The 14,177-nt window shown below is 49.0% G+C and overlaps 5 protein-coding genes across 5 annotated transcripts; 4 read left to right on the top strand and 1 right to left on the bottom strand.

The window, feature by feature from the left end:
* Positions 1-304: 304 nt before the first annotated feature.
* BDR25DRAFT_360425 (uncharacterized protein) lies at positions 305-2,086 on the top strand (the record flags this gene model as incomplete). Its single annotated transcript, XM_033696251.1, has 10 exons — positions 305-537; positions 571-678; positions 725-808; positions 837-1,106; positions 1,183-1,358; positions 1,413-1,520; positions 1,557-1,675; positions 1,708-1,890; positions 1,924-1,986; positions 2,048-2,086. 10 exons carry the CDS (start codon positions 305-307, stop codon positions 2,084-2,086), a joined length of 1,383 nt encoding a protein of 460 aa, XP_033542312.1.
* Positions 2,087-2,112: 26 nt separating this feature from the next.
* Positions 2,113-9,083, top strand: BDR25DRAFT_360424 (uncharacterized protein; the record flags this gene model as incomplete). Its single annotated transcript, XM_033696250.1, has 26 exons — positions 2,113-2,196; positions 2,380-2,562; positions 2,608-2,696; positions 2,750-2,834; positions 2,865-2,954; positions 2,989-3,073; positions 3,104-3,139; positions 3,172-3,272; positions 3,306-3,358; positions 3,467-3,937; positions 4,037-6,867; positions 6,933-7,176; positions 7,239-7,330; positions 7,363-7,474; positions 7,526-7,592; positions 7,673-7,749; positions 7,817-7,944; positions 7,973-8,074; positions 8,118-8,228; positions 8,263-8,296; positions 8,331-8,571; positions 8,608-8,706; positions 8,780-8,848; positions 8,890-8,936; positions 8,965-8,989; positions 9,057-9,083. 26 exons carry the CDS (start codon positions 2,113-2,115, stop codon positions 9,081-9,083), a joined length of 5,583 nt encoding a protein of 1,860 aa, XP_033542311.1.
* On the bottom strand, positions 8,988-10,764 carry BDR25DRAFT_84198 (uncharacterized protein). Its single transcript, XM_033699133.1, has 4 exons — positions 10,513-10,764; positions 10,185-10,458; positions 10,078-10,141; positions 8,988-10,019 (listed from the first exon to the last, which is right to left on the bottom strand). Exons 1-4 carry the CDS (start codon positions 10,639-10,641, stop codon positions 9,179-9,181), a joined length of 1,308 nt encoding a protein of 435 aa, XP_033542310.1. The 5' UTR covers positions 10,642-10,764; the 3' UTR covers positions 8,988-9,178.
* Positions 10,765-11,541: 777 nt separating this feature from the next.
* BDR25DRAFT_239297 (uncharacterized protein) lies at positions 11,542-12,291 on the top strand (the record flags this gene model as incomplete). Its single annotated transcript, XM_033685671.1, has 2 exons — positions 11,542-11,675; positions 11,730-12,291. The coding sequence occupies 2 exons, from the start codon at positions 11,542-11,544 to the stop codon at positions 12,289-12,291; spliced, it is 696 nt and encodes a 231-aa protein (XP_033542309.1).
* Positions 12,292-13,140: 849 nt separating this feature from the next.
* BDR25DRAFT_306608 (uncharacterized protein) lies at positions 13,141-14,018 on the top strand. The gene has a single exon (XM_033690668.1). The coding sequence runs from the start codon at positions 13,209-13,211 to the stop codon at positions 13,869-13,871; it is 663 nt and encodes a 220-aa protein (XP_033542308.1). The 5' UTR covers positions 13,141-13,208; the 3' UTR covers positions 13,872-14,018.
* The last annotated feature ends 159 nt before the right edge of the window (positions 14,019-14,177 follow it).

Raw genomic sequence — 14,177 nt, 5'->3', positions numbered from 1 at the left:
ATTATGGCGGAAGGGTGGTCCGCGAACGTAAAGAAGTTTGAAGCTCGAGAAACTACCTATGGTTGATAAAATCAGCCAATGCGTCGGGGTCCATTGAGTCGTAGACGGATAGATTGGTCAACTGGGGCCTGGGTAGAAGGCCATTTGCCTGTGATTTTCGGGGTACGACAGGTGGTGAGGATTGAAATGCTGAATTTTTCTATCACGCCATGTAGGATCTTGAAGATATAGTTCGCACTCCTGGAAAATTTGTCCATTGCCATCAAAGCAGCCCGACAGGCTATGAATAAAAATCGAAACACAAATGGGCATCACCTTCACCCCTGTAGAATCTTTATCTTTGGGAAAATTGATTGAATGTTTTGAAAATTTGGGCATCAATGGCATCGCCTTCCGACAATCTTTGAGGCGATTGGGCGCCATAGAATCTAAAACTGATCTAGTTGAGCTGCCAGTCACAACCAGCCAGGTGGTCCCCAAAACCGTGGCATGTAGACGTGAAGCATACGAAATTGAGAGTCTAGAAGAGATCTCAGCGTTCAAAAGATTAATCTAGCTCGTGTGTGGAAGTGAGGTGGTACCTGGGAGCCGGGATAGACATGCTAATCTGGAGCACACTTCCTCGAGTGTGAAATTCCCATTTGCGGCGGCAGCTTCTCCCCCAACTGAGCGTTCTCGGTCGAGAGGGGGGGAATTTGTGTGTTTTCGCATGGATCACATGCAGTGATAAATTCTTGGAACCAGAAAAAGTAGGTCTAAACTACCCTCCCCGCCTCCGCTATGCTGAACTTGGAGCATACAGCCAGGCGTAGAGGGAGGAAAATCAGGAGTCCAAGTATTCGAAGTCGAGACATGAGTATGAGGATATTAGGCCAATCCGTTATCCCAGCTGCGCAAGCAAGACTCGAAACCCGACGAGGGATCGTAGTAAAAATATGGCTCATTGGACTGAGTGATTTGACCAGTGCGTTCAAGTTCTGTTTCCGATCAGCTATGGGTATGCTCGCCAACACCTCTATCAACAAGAGGAGCATAGTATGCTCGGCCGGGATGAACAATACCACCATGGGAAGCCACATAAATGCTGCCCGCTCCAAACGCAATGCGTGAGAGAGGTAGGAAGGCTATCGAAGGCTGTCCAAGCTTAGCTAAGCACACTCACAGCTTCATAGATGGGCCCAGGTGTGGTGTGGCGGCCGGTTACCTTCGATGTGAATCTGAAAATGTTTTGGATGGGGATCGTTCCTACCATTGCAGTCTTGAGGGTTTGGACAAGCTAGTGGAGAAAAGTGGGAGATCACAAATTGCTCGCAGCCCTAGGGAGTTGCAATCATTGATGTACCACACAGCTTCAGAGGGTTGAAAGTGTTTACTGTAAGTGTAGCTACAGCCCGTGGGAGTCAACAGCGCAGGAACCTGCCTTCTTCACGAAAGCGGACATCTTTACCTTCCCTCGACATACCAAGAGCCTCGCTGTCTCTTGATTCCACCCCCAGACTATTATAACCTCCTTATAATGAGTCAGAAGACTTCAATACAATCTAACTTGGTCTGAGGCACCATGAGAGGTGTCGGCAGGTGCGATATTCACCGCTCCAAGCGGGAGCTCGGGGCATACTTCATCCCCAAGTTTCATAGCTCAAGGCCACAACACTTTCCAAAACATTTTCGTCAAGTTCGAAAAAGCAATTGGCAAGTTGGCAAAAGATGACATCGGCGAATTCTCTTCGACCGACCGAGCTTCAAGACATTCGTAAGGCAATGAAAGAAGATGAGCAGCAGTCAGTCGTTCGACAATATCTGCAGAACATGCGACTCACTGACTATTTGCTAGATAGATTGGAGAATTATGCTAAAGCCGCTGAATTTCTCTGCAATGGAACGCTATATGTTTGCAGTAGTCACGGACGACTCACACGGTAGTCACATGTTACCAAGGTTTATCCCTTTCCTTCGGATAGGTACACCCCTTTAGCAATCAACTCAGTTCCTCATGGCTCTAGTGCTTCCAATACCTTTACACTAGATCTTCCTTGATTCGGGTGAGTTTATTATTGGCATTGAAGACCCCATAACCAAATGCTGACGTTTTGCTTCGCACAGCTCTGATTTATGTTCGACTTACTATCTGACAACAGTATCCAGTTAGTGCCGTATCACACGAATGCTTTTGAAGGCTTGACTTGTAAGTTTAGAGTAAGAGAAGGAAAATAGCTAAATAACATATCAGAAAGAGAAGATTAGAAAAAAATTAATTTCTTTGTCTGCTTAGGTAGGTGCTAGTAAGCTTGCATGCGAGATTTTATTACTGGTAACGCAAAATGTTATATGTATTTAGTATCTTATGCCTGCTCGAAGGGTTGGGACGCGGAGCGGCAGAAGATTCCTGTGAAACATCGAGCACTTACAATCGAGGTCTTGCTATATAGGGAGCTATGGGCTGACGTGACCTTTAGCATACTAAATTTACGAACATCGTCTGGCAACACAGAAGAGCGAACGACGCCTGAGGTGGAAATTAAATTGCTTGAAACCTATCAAGTTGCCAAAAGGAGAAAAAGGGTCTGTCTAACCTTTCTTAGGCTCTAGGTCCTCAATCGACTCTAGGATGTATCCTCGTCTTACTTCTTTCCGAGGTCCGTTTCAGGATATATTTGGACTGTTTTCGAAGCTTGTCGGACTATCACGACTGATCTGTTTTAAACCTTGTTTGCGGTTGATAGGTATTACCCCCACACACAATCCAAAGTTGTAACAGTGATTCCGAAGCTTGTCAAGAAGAGACAATAACAGTCTCCTTACTGCGCAGCTCTGAGGTAGGATTAGATGTGAAGGTCTCGTAACAAAGCCTATCTTGATTTGAGGGTGGTGGTACCACACTTCTCATGGCGGAGAGAGGATGGAAATTCAAGGCTCAACTTCTGCCGAGGAACTGGTTGAGCCTCGCATTGGTTGTATTTTCCTTTAACCGCGCTTTCCAACGCCTAGAACAGGAACAAACAGCTGCGAGGGCCGGCTTACTTCCTTCGCCGGTACACGGCCGACATGAGGATGGACTCTGAGGTTGCTGACGGTTAGAACTGCCTCCTGCGTTTCGGTCGAGTGTTCGTTAGTGGCACGCTTTCCCCGTCAGAACGCGGTCCGTGCGGCATCCCGAACCCCACATCGCAGCCACCCCAGTTGGCCGACGGCATTCTCGAAAACACGCAGCCAACCACAGCGAGATGTGTCGATTACGTCATGCTCTGGTGGCTGAAGCCGGGGTGACTTTGGTAAGCAGAGGAGCAACCCATGCCCCGGAATAGCCTAGCGGATGTCATTCTGCACGCCCTTCTGAAGTGCTGGGAAGTCTCCGAGAGTGACTGTTCGCCTTGAAGGCCTTTTCTCAGGCTTGCTCCACGCCTTTCCCTAGAAAACTTTATACATCTTACCTTTCTCTTTCTCGCCACGTTTCAATCGTGCAAAGGGCGTGGACTTTGATCTCCCAATCTCCACTCCTCCCCAGCTGCCTTGTTTCCTCTGTTTTTGAGTGGCTGGCGGGAACGCACGGTATCATGGATACGCCCAACAATCAGTCCGATATGGGGCAATTCTTCGATTTCGGCGAAGCAGCTATGCCTGATATAACCCAAAACGCAGCTGGAACTACTACAGCTGCATCAAAGACGCGAGGCTTGTGCCCGGCTCATGGCAACGACTCGAGCAATGGGTGCGTATCCTACTTCCACTACCTCGAGGACCCCTTACACTCCTTCAAGTCTATCCCCTTCACATGCCATTCTTCTTATCATGACAATACGGCATACGCCATGCAGTTCACTGCCTTGGAAGAATGCGCAGTGTATCAGCTTCGCCGAAAGATCCTCCACGGCAAGACAAATATGTATACCCTTTTGAACATCCATAATCTATCTAGCGGTATATACTACTTGGACTCGTAAACGCTTGTTGGATTGAAGTCCGTGCGGATATTCCCGTCCTTCCGACCATTTATTCGCTTCATACCTGAATTCTGCCCGATCTTTTGATCCTTAAGTACTTGTAACCGTACCACACCTCGTCATTTGATTCAACTGCCATTCCTAGTAATCATGTTAATATGCCTTAGATGCCTATGTCGTGGCTTCCACGAAGACTTCCCTCTTTCGGAAGGTTTACAACAACGACCTGAGCAACCCGTATCTGATTGGAACCCAGACTTTTCCAGCTGGATTCCTCGTTACCATAAACCAGCACATCCATGCGACTATTGCCGCTCTAAGAGTCTTGAATGCTTCATTTACGACTCTGGGAACACATCAACCGGGTGTTCTCCATGCAATGCCCTTTTCCGGCCATGCAGCTTCACCCAACCGAGTAACGATAAGATGAAGTCAAAGACCACTCTTGATACTCTGGATGTTGTGACTGAAGACACTGCTCACCTATTCGGTGGTCTCACCGGAAAGAAACCGATGCGGTGTCTCGGTCACGTGGGTCCCATTGAGACGGACGAGGCTGATAAGGGTCCAAAGAAAGGAGCTGCGGCAGCGCGGTTTCCCCGCGCTGCTGTGAAGGTACTCAAAGACTGGATGATGGAACATATTGATCACCCTTATCCAACAGACGAGGAGAAAGAGGAGCTCAAGGTCCAGACTAGACTCACAACGGGTCAGATCAGCAACTGGATGGCGAACACCCGGCGACGGCAGAAGGGACGGCCGAAGCGAAGCGCGTCTCCCAGTATCCGCCCCTCAACAGAAGCAATAAACATCCCACCAGGGCGAACTTGGGATTCATTGAATCCTTTCGAGCGATGGAAGCACTCTCCTCCAGAAAATGAACCTGCGCCGATGACAGCTATCGCTAGAGCAATGGAGACATTTGACCCCCCTGAGCCAGACAGCCTTTCGAGCAGCTTCAATGATCGTAAGGGCAATTCAAACGACAGCACTGGCAGCTTCTCAGTCTTCCGTGCTCCCTCAACGACCTCTCTTGAAACTGGATTCACAAACATGTCGTCGGGCTCTGCAGGTTCTGCCTGGTCCTACGGCTCAAGGAACTCCTTCGGCTCTCTTAACAGCCTCAACTCAAAGAAAGATAGGCGCCGACGCCGTCGTGTCCCAAATCGAACGGCGAAGCCTGAGCTTGATTCCACTCTGCGTCTGTTCCAGTGCACTTTCTGCACCGACAAATTCAAGTCCAAGTATGACTGGTCCCGGCACGAGAAGTCCCTACACTTATCTCTAGAGAAGTGGATTTGTGCCCCGATCGGAGAGGTTATAACCTGCTCGTCGTCTGGCCAGCGCAAGTGTGTCTACTGTGACGCTATCGATCCGACAAAAGAGCACCTTGCTACCCACAACCACAGCACATGCGAGGAGAAAGGTTTGGAGGCTCGAACGTTCTACCGGAAAGATCATTTACGGCAACATCTACGGCTCATGCACGGCTGTAAGATGACAGCCAGTATGGAGTCGTGGAAATCAGAAGCACAGTTCATAAAATCCCGCTGTGGATTCTGCGGTACGAACTTTGACAAATGGCAAGATCGCGTTGACCACCTGGCGAAGGAATTCCGTAACGGTGCTACCATGAAAGACTGGAAGGGATGCAGAGGGTTAGATGCTCACGTTGCTGCTCATGTGACGAACGCCATGCCACCGTATCTGATTGCAAATGAGAGCAAATCGCCGTTCCCTTTCTCGGCATCGAACGCCTCTAGCATGAAACATCACAACCTATACCTGCTACAGACTGACCTTGAATTCCTCATCCCGAATGATATCATTAGCCCAAATGGTGTCAGAATCCCTCAACACATGGGCGACCTTGGCGGTGCCTTTATCCCTCATTTCATGGGCGATGTTACAATCGATGCGAACTCCTCGCCCATCAATTCCGCCACCGTCCCATTCAACACCCCACAGCAGCAAACGTCTGCTAATTCATCACCTCAACCCAATCCTAATGCTACTTGCTGGGAAATATTGACCCTCCGACTCGGTCGCTTCGCTCGGCAACATCTTGAACACCATGGCCCCAACACCGTCACTGACGAAATGTTGCAGCAAGAAGCCCGGCACATCCTCTACGACAGTGACGACACCTGGAACCAAACCGCAGCTGACAACCCGGAGTGGCTAAACTTGTTCAAGAAAGCTCACGGCCTTGAAACTTCGATTCCCCGCGACGTGACAACCTTGAATAAGCACAACGTCCTCGAAGATTTGGGTCTAAATGCAAACGCAAAACTAGACCCCAGCTTCAATCTAAACAACTTCCAGTGCATTGTCAACAACCCTGAATTTCCGAGAATGGAGGCATTCGAATGCTCGCTCGCTGGAAACACAAGGGTAAGTCGCAGTGCTCTCGCGTCGCTCCCTATTCTAAGCTCGACGGCTACAACGTCCGGGACGACTAGCATACCCATGTCTTCCTTCGCCGATCTCCCGAGACTCGATGCACCGATCAACGAGTTCGGAAGTACAGAGACTGATGATGTATGCTTTGGCGAGAACGGGGAGCTAGGATTTGCTGTCGACGGTGGCACATGCACTCGCTTCGGGGTTTCTAATTCCTCGTTCCTTAGCACGAGTGCCCCAAGTCAAGAGATCTCATGGACTTCCGTAGGAGATCCGCTACAGACGGACCACTTTGACTTCCCGTCTTGGGATCAACTGCCTGAGGGCTTTGATATATCTGGTTCGACGGCTGCACTTAGTACTAGTATTCCAGCCAGCATTGGTTTACCCGTAGTGACCAGCTCAGACGTTATGGGCAACTCATCAGCTATGTGCTGGGATGACAGCGAACTCGGGTTCGGGCTCGATATGGACACGGATATGGACATGAGTATGGATCTCATGATGGGATCTACTTCTAACCGTGCTGCTTAATCGCAGCCAACAACTGTATGGGGACTGTCTGTGATCGGAGAGCTGGATGAAGAGGGATTTTGCTGACTACCGGCGCTCTGATCACGCTTGTGGCCTGTCAAGTCTTTACGTCTACCTTCATGGTGTTTAGTGGGTACAGGTGTCGGTTTGAGGTTTACTTGCTTTGGCGCTCGGGTAAAGGGGTGGTGGGTGTTTCTTGGAACTTGGAAAATGTGTTGTGGATGGCAGAATGCGAAACGGCTGAAAATTGGAGGGTTAGTTGTAATGGTAATGCAATATATACATCTCTCCTCCGTATGTGCTGTCGGGTTTCCTGTACATGGAATTTATGTTTAAACAATCATGTCGCTTATATTCAAGCGCATCATTACGTGACATCCGGTGCTGGAATTGCCCGGGTAGTTTGACAGGTAGAGACATTTCGTCTCAAATTACATCAAGCTTGAGTAGTTGTCAACACATAACATGTCTAATTGAGTGCAAGGTACACAGGCTATTCCATTTATTCTTATTTTCTTTTGTCCTTCTTCGTCCATAATAGGTGTTGATTTAGAGGGTAGATTGAGTAAAGGGCTAGTAATGAAGAGTTTTGTAAAGTTGGAGAACTCTTTACTTAAGGAAAATGAAATGAAAAGAACTGTCTGAAGGAATGTCTTGCAAGTCCACAAACTGGCTTTCGGCAGCGCAACTTGCTATTCACAATTAATTAGAATTGTCGATTAGACTGTCCTACAGTGTACTGTATTTAGGAAGGAGGCCATGGAGTAGGTAGAGGTACGTGGCTGCATTCAAAGCTTCTAAATTGTAAACCACAATTGACTGCGTGTTTACGATATTCTTGTACCGTAATTCTCATTGGATACCATTTTTGGTCTATATCTATCACTTACCGTTAGGATTCTAACACTTACAACTTACTTTCGTATTACCTCTTCTAGCTCCAGCAGCCCTCGAACCGCAAGTCGTTACTTTCTCCAAGCGCAGTGTAGCTTGAAAAAGGGTCTCCACCAACCAGGATTCCCTCACAACAAGGAGCCCCCTCATTCACCACATCTCGAGGGTGGAAGTGCCACCATCGACATAATCATGGTAAGACTTCTTTCCTAACCCTGCTGTCCATGTTGCAAGCAGTTGTGCGTATCCATGGTACCGCAACTCTGTTAGAGTAGTCAGCAAGATCGTCTTCTTGATGACGAGTATCTTCTCATAAATAGCAGCACCCTGACGATCCTGAATCAGTGCACCACAGCTCGAAAGACTTATATGGCGAGAGCGTCAACGAATTTAGCTACAAATACTTCATACGTGTGGACGGTAGACACCTAGATCCCACTCGGTTTCGTGACTTCAGTAAGGACTCTACGCTCTATCCCGGCCGATATAGAGATCATGGCATTCACTACCTTGATTATTCTAATGTAGCTCTTAAGAAGGGATGAGGTATGAGAGAAGTGATGTATTGTGGGGCACCAAGTCCTGGGTTGATTGCACAACCCATTTTAATGCCCTTGGGCTTATCTATACTCTGCGACATCAAGCTTGTGAGCGGCAAATGGGTCCATGTACAACGGGTAATGCTGACATGCGGGTCACTGTACCACCAGATGCTGATGTCGAAATTGAAGCCACACTTAGGGAGGGTGAGTTGGCAGGAAAACAGTGGAATAGAATTCTCCCTAGCCCAGACAAGGTTGTGGAGCCTGTTGCTGAGGAGGTTGATCAATACTAGCAGGAGAAAAAGGCAGGATTTGTGAAAGGAAGCAACAACGAACAAGCAAGCAAGGGGGATTTGAGATGGGCCCATAAATTCTTAGTAGCCTTCGAGAATGTTTGATACACGTATTCGAAGGATTGCCATTTTTGCGTGATATCTTGAAAGCATATAATATGTCCCAGAATAGGCCAAAATCCTGGCTTTATTCACCAAATCTCCCCTATTCCCGTTCCAGCTTATGAGTATTCCAAATCCTGTGCTCTGTATTGTAGGGCTTGAACTCCCACCCCCCCTCAGATAGCCTTGTATGCTGCCGAAGCTATTTCGCTAAAAGATAAAGAAATGTGAGCAAAGAAAGCCGTGATATGGAAGAGATGAGGCGTCAAAATATGAAATTGTCAGGCAATAAAGTTTGATAGGAATATATCGCTTCAGGGGCACTAGCGACACACTCAATTCCCTAGACCCAGCATTGCCTGAGTCTGGGCTAACAGAGACGGCGGCATAATATAAGGCACCAAATCTAACCTCCCATGTCACGCGGTACGCGCTAACACACAGGGGCTTTAAAAATCCCACTGTCTCGTCAGTCTCGAGCACCGGTCATATTACGCCTCGTATCCGCTCGAAGCCGATAGAATGGCCTGCTCGCCTCGTCCTCAACAACTACTTCAGCTTTGCTCCTATCAACGGCATTCCAGATCATCTCCGCGCGAGAATGAAACTCTTTAATCTTACGATGTAAATATGCGACTTCCTCTAGCCCAGACGTCTCTTGCCAGGGATCTATCGGCTTCCACTGTCCGACTCCTCTCACAAACATTTGTTGCAACTTCGGCCAAGGTCCCGAGGAGATCACTGGTAAGATGTGTGAATCGAAAAAGACATCCATTGGAAGTGGGTCACTTAAAGATAACCCAGAGTATGGCAGCCACGTGGGATTGGTGGGCGAGATATGAAAGAGTTCAAAATCAGGGCCGTGCTCGAAGACAAACTCCCTGAGTGTTCCCTTTACGGATTCGAGGAACGCGGCAATCTCAATGTATTGATTATTTCCGTCCTGGAATTCTTGGTTTCCCAGAACGGACGGACCAGTCCTGGAGATATTTGTGTCAAGGAATTGACCGGTGGTTGAGATGTGGAGGGAGCAGAGAGTTGGGCAGCGGCCGGTGAGGGTAGAGAGATAGCCTTGTATGGCACCTGGACGGTCACGTTGGTGTAACTGAATCTCTTCCGGTTGAAGAGTATTTAGAATATGGGGCGGGTCGGCGAAGGTTTGGAGGTTGTTCAATTTCAGGTGACGAAGTCTGGATGGGTCGATAAACGACAGAATAGAGGCAACGACGTCGTGAGACATTAACCCTGCTAGACTGATTGACGTGGCAGTCCTAAATAGAGGAGGAGGTTCGGTCTGTTCGCGATATCTGCTAAGATAGGAATTCAGTGAGCTTCATAGCATTCTTAATTAGCGGCAGGTTGACCTACGTCATGAAAGCGAGATCTATCTCTATAACATGTGAGAAGCATTTGAAAGTTGTCCAGAGGACATCTGGAAACGTAAGCATGATATCAAATCGAGAAAGTAGACTGACCAGTCCAATGGCTGGGTTCAACGAACAATACTCCATCAAAAGCTGTGTTATCCATTAGAGTCCATCGAAGCACACGTGTTTTGGAACCAAGTTCAGGATGCTTCTTTAGTCTGGAGATGAGCTTCTCCTGTCGGAGGAGAACGGATACGTCCCGATCTGTTAGAGTCCGCTTGACATGGTCATCTGGCAACATGACGTTGATATAGTCATAGTGAATTCCCCATTTGCCTTCATTGTGAGTACTGAGGTCGATGGTATGATATATAGAATCGATCTAGTTGGAAGGTTCAGTCAACAACGTTGTGGGTGGGGGCTAGAACTTTCTTACAAAAACGGCATGAAGAGCTTTGGAGGCAAGACAGAGGTTTAAGACTGTGGACGAGCTGCAGTAAGAGAGTACTTCACTACGAAGCTCTTCTGGAAGACGGAAAATGGCGTTTGACGCCGGTGAAAGCATGGTGTCGACTTGCAGTTGATTGCATGTGTGTTGGGGTTGTCTGAGCTGGAAACAAGCTTGTTGTACAGACTAATACAAGAAGAATGTAGCTTGTTTCAGATTTTGGAAAAAGCCGTTGAGGGAGTTGTTGGCTGGAGACGTCGAAAAACACTGGCTTTCAACCTCAAGTACTCTCCTATGCATTGAGGGCCCTTCGCCGTTGGGGTGAGGTAGGTGGCGAACTTGAGACCAGGTCAATTTGCCGTACCTAGACACAGGCCTCGATACGATGCCCGTTCTCGCTCGTATTGATTCTTTCGCAAGAGGCCGAGCTGCGCGCGTGGTTGGAGGAACGCAAGCTGCTTGCTCTCCCAGAAAGGACGTAATAGGTATGTCTGTACTGGACATGTACCAGAGCGTCACGACCCCCGCCGATACTCAGACCCACCAGAGACGATGCATTGATTCCTGAATCGAGGAAACCACCGAGGCACTCTTGACCTACAAAGTCGTCAAAAATGGCCCCGGAAATCGTCGTGAAGATGAGATTGCCGGGTGGCTTGGCAAGAAAGAGGCGGGGACGCGGGCGCGGTTCACGAGAACCTCATTGTTCACGTCAATTAGCGACGTGCCAACGCATCCACGCATCAAGGCTCGTCCAATGCATCGACGGGACCCAAAAGCAGCAAAGCTAGCCACTTCCTGGAAACTATCCATCCACCGCGTCATGTATCCTGTACCTCGTCACCGCCTCTGTGGTTGAGGAGAACAAGACCAACTGAAGTCCTCTGGTGAAACGGTTTAGTCTCAGACAAACCCTCTCACATCCCACCTCCAGACTTCCTTGCACGCCACCACAAATCACATCTACTATCGAGAGCCCGCAATAATGCAGTTCGTCCCGCTTTGAATGCTGCGAGAATGGATACATCTCCCAACTGCGCCATCTGCAATGCGCCAGCCTATCCGGACTGTCCCTGCGAATCCGAGCGCCTTCAGATCGCGGTTAAGCAAGCAGAGCACCGAGTTATGGACGCGAAATTGACCGAGATACGGTATGCGGTGTTTTCTATCGCTCAATGAGATCTGCATAGCTGATTATTGTGCAGCGACTGGGTGATTTCCCATGCCCGACAGCACATTCTGAATGCCTTCGAACGACTGTCATCCGCTCGCAAACAGGCGCATTCTGCCTATCTTGCCTCTCTGCCCTTTTATTCTGTCTATATGCAATATTCTGGACACCCACCCATACACCCCACCGCTCTCGCCCAGCTACAGGCCCAGATCTCAGAGGCACATGCGGAGTTGAAGCGGGGTGTTGATGCCGACTGGCGTGCCTCTGTGCTTCGCTATCCGGAGGTCTTGGACTACTTCTATGGCCTTGTTGAATTACGACTACCCAACGAACGTTCGCCCCGGGTGGCGGAGCCGCCGTTCGCTGTGGCGGGGTATGTTGACGGAGGATACGATCACTCGAGGATTGGAAGAGAGGGTAAAAAGAAGAAGAGGCGAGAATTGTCAGCAGCGCCAGTTGAGCGAGGAAGAAGCCATCGAGATGAACACATATACACGGCCCTAGGACGAACGCGAGGTCCGCCCCCGGTGCCTACCCCGCCCGTCCAGCCAGGAGGATATCCTCGACCACCGGCTCCATATTATGGCTATTAGCAACTTGCTTCTCCATGCATGTTGTTGAACTCTAGCGTCTACACCCCATTGGTACCTCCTATTGGAATATTATTAAGGCTGCTTTGACTAGTCGTGCTAGTTGCAAGTATCGAGTAGAGCGTCAGGAGGAGGCAGATTTCTGCTTTAAACGAGACGTCCTGTCCTACCGTATATGCCACCACGCAGTCCAACACATCTCAAGAAACTCTTGTGGACATTCACCGACCTTTGCTGAGCCTGTCCTCGCACTTTCTTGGCCTCTTCAATTCTTCCAACTCTAAACCGCTTTTTCGGCATGCGGCTCCACTCCACCAACCATTTGGGTCTTTTCGTCCCATTTTCCGACATCTAATTTTGGAAACGCTTTACGCCAATGCCGGGTGCCGGTCGGCGGCGTTCGCCTGACGACATGTGAATGTGAAGCGACACTGGACAATTGGAAAGCATTCTGACGGCGTTTTTTGCTTTTAATATCCGCTGCAAGCTAGGACGAATCTTGCGCGGTTATTGGCGGCCTCACTTCTTACAAGATAGCAAGCATAGCGAGGAGTTTTCTGGTCAATATCCACAGATATCCTTAACTTAAGTGCCATGCACTAGACAGCCTGAGCGAATCTAGTCTGAGCGAATCTAAACATTAATACATATCACATCTCATACCCATGATTGAGATTGTTTCCCTCTGATGGGCTGCAGTGAAAATAAAGTTTGGTGAATGTCGCAGTGAGTGTTCAATGGGGCTTGAACAGCACGTGCCGAAAGAACACGCTAGTACCAATCGAGACTAATCCTCCCGAGCTTCATCTTGGACGCTGGAGAGCTTCACGAAATAAGTTCCGAACTCGCGACCGAGGCATCACGCACAAATTCGACCCTCTCTTACACCATCTGCCTGAAGAGTGCTAAGCTTGTACGCTATGAGCAACAGACAGGGTGCCTATGGCGGCACCAACGGCGGTGATACCTCCTTTCGCAAGACCTGGGACCGCGAAGAATATGCTGCACGCGCCGCTGAACACGAGCGTAAACAGAAAGAAGAAGGCAAAGCACGTTATGAAGCTGCAGCTTCAGGAAAGAAATATCGTCGCCGCGCCTCCACTCCTCCCGATGCTCGCGAAACCGAAGCTCGCAGCCATCGCCTCGATGTCGCCTCAATGGTTGGCAAGACGATGCTAGTTCCCCAGGGCGCTGGGGTGGGCAAGAGAGGCAAGGGTGCCGGGTTCTACTGTGAGGCGTGCGACTTGACGTTTAAGGACAATCTGCAGTATGTGGAGCATCTGAACAATAGGCAGCATTTGGTTGCTACAGGACAGACTGGGGAGGTGACGAGGGCCACAGCCGAGGAGGTGCATCAGAGATTGTTGTGGTTGAAGAGGAAGAAGGACGAAGAGTCGAAAGGGGAGGTGCTCGATTTGGACTCCCGATTAAAGTTGAACAAGGAGAGGGAGGACCAGGAGCGGGAGGAGAAGCGGAGGAAGCGGAATGAAAAGCGGAGAAAAACGAAGGACGGGCTGGGACACCAAGAGATCAAGCTCGAAAATGATGGAATCATCGATTCTAGCACTCACTGGGTTTCCTGAAGGTCTAGGATGCCTATCGGCCTTTGCTCTAGTTAGACACGATTGCATGGGTGGAGTTCTAGGTTTGCATTTCACTTTTGGCATTGATACAGCTCATTCTACATTCATGGCTTTCAAAAAGGGGAATACTTTGTAGGACTATTAGAGAGCTACGACTGACATTTACATCTCTATACCCGTCTTCCTCGCTGCACTCAATAAACTCTACCACGATTCAGCCGTCAAATAGCCGTTAAGCTGACGGAATCCTCTCTCTCGCGTTACAAATAACTTTTTCAGATTTGGCCAAGTGAGATGCCTGAATCC

Source organism: Lindgomyces ingoldianus, assembly GCF_010093535.1.
Source record: "Lindgomyces ingoldianus strain ATCC 200398 unplaced genomic scaffold BDR25scaffold_38, whole genome shotgun sequence".
Classification (NCBI taxonomy): domain Eukaryota; kingdom Fungi; phylum Ascomycota; class Dothideomycetes; order Pleosporales; family Lindgomycetaceae; genus Lindgomyces; species Lindgomyces ingoldianus.
Note: the sequence above shows the minus strand (reverse complement) of the source record. Positions and strands in the feature narration are given on the sequence as shown.

Excerpts from the sequence above, each read along its gene's own strand:
- BDR25DRAFT_306608 (XM_033690668.1), top strand. The coding sequence starts at position 13,209 with ATGAGCAACAGACAGGGTGCCTATGGCGGCACCAACGGCGGTGATACC.
- BDR25DRAFT_84198 (XM_033699133.1), bottom strand. The coding sequence starts at position 10,641 with ATGCTTTCACCGGCGTCAAACGCCATTTTCCGTCTTCCAGAAGAGCTT. Across the intron at positions 10,459-10,512 it reads AAGCTCTTCATGCCGTTTTT|ATCGATTCTATATATCATAC; the intron begins GTAAGAAAGTTC and ends CCTTCCAACTAG. Across the intron at positions 10,142-10,184 it reads TGAACCCAGCCATTGGACTG|ATGTCCTCTGGACAACTTTC; the intron begins GTCAGTCTACTT and ends TTACGTTTCCAG.